Source organism: Aplysia californica, unplaced genomic scaffold, assembly GCF_000002075.1.
Source record: "Aplysia californica isolate F4 #8 unplaced genomic scaffold, AplCal3.0 scaffold01947, whole genome shotgun sequence".
NCBI lineage: Eukaryota > Metazoa > Mollusca > Gastropoda > Aplysiida > Aplysiidae > Aplysia > Aplysia californica.
Window position 1 is genome coordinate 1 of NW_004799217.1, and position 5,636 is coordinate 5,636.

Here is a 5,636-nt window from a genome sequence, read left to right on the forward strand (position 1 = left end):
GGGGGGGGAGGGGTTTGCACTTTTAAGTAGTTACGTATAAAAAGTATAAAACGGTATCTGTTTCTTACACTGTGGCTTTTTACTTTTTAACTTGGTCTGGTGCTGTATCGAGTTGATTTAAAATGGATGTGTCCGGAAAGGTTTTCTTGATCACTGGAGGGGCCCAGGGGTTAGGCAAAGCGTATGCTGAGGCATTGCTGGCCAAAGGAGCGAAGGTGAGCCATTGTCTGCGATTGTTTTTCTTTTCGTTTTGTTTTCCTGTCTGTTTGCAGTTGTTGGTCATTGCTTTGAAATAAAATGTATTGACAACGTTATTACTTTTTAGATAGAAAGTATTAGAATAATGTTTTAGCTGGTGTGGGGTTTGTTAGTGGTTGCCCGTTGGTTAAATGTTCTTTAGATTTTTTTACCTTTTTTTTTGCAATCTGTTTGCAGCTATTTTTGTAGCAATAGAAGATGATGGCTTCAAGCTTATTATGATTCCTCTGATGTGACGGAGAGAAAAAGAGGAACTGGCCTTCGTTTACACCCGTTGTTGCTCTGACATGGTACATCTATGCATATTGTGTAGTTAGTTCTGAGCAGACCGTCGATTGTATTTTGATCCACGCGTTATTTCATCAGATTTTCCTAGGCGATGTGGACCCCAAGGCTGGAGCTGAAACTTCAGAAGATTTCCAGAAACGTTTTGGGGAGCAAAATGTCAAATTCACAGCTTTTGATGTAACAGATATGGGAAAATTCGAAGGTGAGAAATTCTTAAGATTGTAAGAGGAATAAATGAGGGTACCTATGTCTCGCTATTCTCACCCCCTCCCTTCAGGGCTGAGGTTACCGGGGCTAATGCTCCACAGGATCGTGTTGGTGTCCGAATAGACATGCATCTTCATGTAGATCTAGTCACAGTCGGGGTTGTCAAATTGGAGCCAAATCCCAGAAATTTGGCTCTTTTGGATTGCGTCTGGCACCGAGAATTTCATTTGGCTCTTTGGCTCTTTTTTTTTCTCCAAACTCCAAATGTTGAAGAAGAAAGGGACAGAAGAGGGAAGAAAAAAATAATAAAAAGAAAGAATGACAGCAAAAAAATGAAAGTGAAGAAAAGAGTTTAGATTGTTTAAAATTATTATATTAGTTAACACGATTTAACGCCCTAGTCCATTTGGTCTGAATAATTTACAACCCTTCAACCGTCGTGCAAGAGCATGGTCTCGTGCTCGTGTCTCATTACGTTCGTACACGCTCTCTGTTCCTTGAACTATAATGTATTGTGTGCAGCATCTTTAAGTGTTTAAACAATGAATGATCCGGCCGGCGGCCGGTCCCACATCCCGCTCAGTGTCTGTAGTGAGCCTTTTTATTACTAGAGAGGCGAAAAATGTTTTTACATTATTATTATTTGTTCCCAACCACATGTGGTAAGCAACCAAGGGCCTAGGTGATTTTATCGGCCTGTCCTCGCCTCATGCCCACACCGGGGTGGGAGCTGTTCTCACCTGGGGTGAGAATAAAGGTGGTCAAATTAGATTGCCAGTGCTTGCGTGGTATCAAACTGCTTTGGATTTCAAAGTTTGTAAATTCTGAAGTCTGAAAAGTTATGTCTTTTGTTTTGGACATTTGTGTTACAATGCTCAAATTGTCTCTTCGTGTTGACTCTGACTTAAATCTTAAATTAATGGTAGACAGGCTTATTGTTTGTGTTTTTAACTATTCTGTAGATTAAATCCAAATCGTTGTGTGGTTTTGTAGGACACATAATATGTCCAATCAGCAGCAGACCAAGGCCAATGTTACAGCACATTTCCAACCATCATACACAAATCAGAAGCAGGAATTTGCATACTTCACAGTATCCATGTTATTGCCTGCATCTTTTACGCTTTAGAAGGAGAAAACAGAATTTATAATTCCGTATGAATAAGGAAGTTATACGTCTTTTTTGTACCCCAAAACAGAGGGTCCTCAATGAGTGAACCATATGAGAAGCTACTAGAGGTTATAGTATACCACTGTGCCGAAGACATACACACCTAGGTTTTATCAAGTAAAAGTAATAAAAGAAAACAGAAAGAGTGTGTATGTAGAAGCGGGGGGGGGGGGGACAAACATGGCCAGCAACTGTTGCCCAGTTTCTTTAGGAAATTTATTGATACGCCGAGGCCGGGTTTTGAGTGTGTGCAGGGTCGAAATTTTCTCATCCTTTCTATGATGTTTTCTTCTAAATACAGCTATCTGGTAGATAACCAAATGTTTGGCCTTTAAAATCCCTTCAGAAGTGCGAAGTAGGATAATATGAAACTTTGCCACTTCAAAAGACAAAGATTTAAAAAACAACATTTATAAACAAGCTAATAGTGACACAGACTCACACATGAAGCATGCAGAGAGGAGAAAGAGAGAGGGAGGGAGGGAACGAAAGAGGTAGAGAGAGAGGGGGGGACGAAAGAGAAAGAGAGAGAGAGAGAGAGAGAGAGAGAGAGAGAGAGAGAGATAGAAGGGGGAGGAACAGAGAGAGAGGACGAGATAGAGACAAAGACTGAGAAAACGAGACAGACAGACAGACAAACAGACATGTAAACACTAAAATTTTATCTTCGTGGAAACAAAGGCAGAACAACATGCTGATGGAATGATGAAACCATAGAAACAATTAGAATGAAAAAAAGAAGAAATTCAAGAAATGGCAGACGTCAAAGACCGAAGAAGACTATATAGAATACAGTAAAGCGAGAAGAGAGACCAAAAGAATCATCAAAACTGCTAAAGAAAATGCATGTAAAATATATGGCGAGAAACTGACGGAAATCTGCAAGGAAAACCCAAGAGAATTTTATAAAAGTGTGAAGAGCATGCGGGTAAGGAAAGACCCATACAACCTGACATGATTTATAAACGATAAAGAGGAAATGCCATTCTCGACAAACATGCCGTTAAGAAAAGATGGGAAAATTACATCCAACAACTGCTCAACCCAGACGCTTGCCACGGACAACAAGACGAGTTCCAACCATCATATGGAGATCAAACAGAACCACCAATACTTCCCAGTGAAATAGAAAAGGCACTCAAGACCAGCCCCAAGAACAAGGCCCAGATGACATCACAGCGGAAGCCATAAGAGCTTGGGGAAACACCGTTATACTGTGGCTGAGGGGGATTTTCAACAGATCCTGGGAACAAAGAAAATGCCCAGAAGACTGTCAGAAAGCCATAGTGGTACCATTATGGAAAAAAGGCAACAAACGCGACTGCACAACATACATAGGCATCTCCTTGTTAAGCCACTCAGGGAAAATAATACGCAAAGATACTAGAGCAGCGCATAAGACCTGTTGTAGAGAGAAATCTGAGTAAAGCTCAGTTTGGATTCCGAAAGGGAAGAGGATGCACGGATGCTGTATTTGCATCACGACAGATATGCGAGGAAACAATCGAACACAACAAAGAACCCAACATCGTCTTTATAGACCAGGAGAAGGCTTTTGACAGAGTAAACCATGCAAAAATCTGGAAGACACTCGAAAAGTAGGGCGCCAGAGGACAAATGTTAGATAATGTCAGAGCTCTATATACCAACAGCAGAAGCTCAGTAAGAACGAAGGAAGGCAATACAGACTGGTTCAAAGTAAGATCTGGAGTACGAAAGGGATCCCCTACCGTTTATCTATTATCTATTTGTGGTGGCCGAATTTTACTATTCAAAAGACTTTTTTATGGCTGCATCGATCGACGTGCGGTTTTCGCCAAAAGATTCTTTTAAATATTCACCAGATCATGACGCCCTTCCTTTTTTTCAGTTTTGATACAGTTTTGCTGCAAAAGCTAAATTTCTTTATTTCGCCGATCGCTTTTGTAGGCCGACGCTTCTGTCTCTGTGATTTTAGAAAATCCGCCAGGTTTGTTTATTTCAAGTCGTACTTCGGTTCGATACTATCGCGCATTGTTGCGCAATACTGAGCACTATTTTAAGTGTGCAACCCGTGTAAATCTAGCCTCATGTTTTCTTTTTTTTTATTTGGTGCTAAATTCGGCTGTGATCCTTTCGTTTGATGCCCATCATCGCTTTTTCTGGACTCCTATGTCAAATTCTTTTTCTTGCTACAGGGAACAATCAACATGCTTCTGTACAACCACGAAAGCGGAATAGAGAATCAATTTATGCATCTTTTATATATTTGGCAACTTGGAAACACATGTGTCACTTTTCTCTCAAGATTTTTTGCTCCATTCCAGTAGAGTGTAAATATAGTAGACCAATGATATTCAGTTGATGTTAATGCACCGATCATTCCTTTCATTGAAAGGGGGCCCAGCTAGTAATATAGACACAATAACGCAAGACGCAAACCAAAGCCCAGAAAGCCTAAATGAATTTCTGTTCGCAGACGACCAATGTCTTATTTATCAAGATCAACAAAGCCTCCAAAATCACACTACCGAACTCAACAACAGCTGTGAGAAATTCAACATGAAAATAAGCACATCAAAAACAGAAGTTATGAAAGTGAGCCGAAACTATAGTCCCCTGAACATCCATGTCAAGAGTAAACAACTGAAACAGGTGAAGGAGTTTAAATATATTGGCAGCACTTTTTTCTGAAAACGGGTCTACAGACAGAGAAATAGAAATGCGAACTCAAAAAACCAACACTGTCACCTACCAGCTCGCACCCCTCCTATCTCATCCAAACATCTCCATGGACACAAATAGACAGCTTATTACCTCAATATTCATACCAACATTATGTTATCAGTGCCAGACCTGGACTTTAAGCAAAACCCATGAAAGCAAAATCACCGCATGCGAAATGAAATATCTCCGCAAAACCCTTAACATCACAAGACGAGACAGGCAAAGAAATGAAGAAGTAGAGCAGCTGTCGGTACTGAGTCCTGCCTGAATTAAATAGAAAGACAGAGGATAAAATGGTTTGGCCACCTGTTACGCATGTCACCTGACCAGCCAGCCTCGAGAGCCTACAACACCAAGCACTCAGGCTATAAAGGAAGAGGAAGGCCACGCAAAAGGTGGATCGAGGGTGTCAAGGAAACCCTGAGAAAACATAACATTACAACTGAAAGAGCTGCGGAGCTGGCCCGCCATAGAAAACTGCATCTCCCCTCAACGCTTAACGGCAACAGAGGATGAAAAAGTAAAAATAAGTAAGTGAACTTGCATGTTTATGTCTATCTTTTTTCACATTCTGTTCGTCCCCAGCTGCCTTCCAAGAGGCTGTGTCCGCCTTTGGTCGTGTGGACGTCATGGTAAACAACGCTGGTATCATGAACGAAGGTGTCTGGCAGAAAATGATCCAGATTAACTTTGTGAGTTGTCCGATATTCAGGTTGGGAGGTTGTGATAGCGTCTAAGTCTAGACGGTCAGAGGAGCGTATAGGTCTAAGTATATTATGGTGAGAGTTGGTAATGTTGTGAGAGAGGGGCAGCTGTAGCTCAATAGAAAGAAGGAGAGAGAGAGAGAGAGAGAGAGAGAGAGAGAGAGAGAGAGAGAGAGAGGGAGAGAGAGACAAAGAGAGAGAGAGACAGAGAGTGTTAAAAACATGCAATTTTATCTGCGGGCATTGAAAGAGAGAGAGAGAGAGAGAGAAGAGAGAGAGGAGGGGGAGAGAGAGAGAGAGAG

At 41.3% G+C, this 5,636-nt stretch overlaps 1 protein-coding gene across 1 annotated transcript in view; it reads left to right on the forward strand.

Moving 5' to 3' along the window:
- Nucleotides 1–63: 63 nt before the first annotated feature.
- LOC101846713 (15-hydroxyprostaglandin dehydrogenase [NAD(+)]) overlaps nucleotides 64–5,636 on the forward strand; it is a 7,028-nt gene continuing 1,455 nt past the window's right edge. Inside the window, exons 1-3 of the mRNA XM_013091050.2 lie at nucleotides 64–260; nucleotides 502–748; nucleotides 5,216–5,322. Coding sequence (XP_012946504.1) covers nucleotides 123–260; nucleotides 502–748; nucleotides 5,216–5,322 — 492 coding nt within the window. The 5' untranslated portion in view covers nucleotides 64–122. The remainder of the gene's footprint in view (nucleotides 261–501; nucleotides 749–5,215; nucleotides 5,323–5,636) is intronic.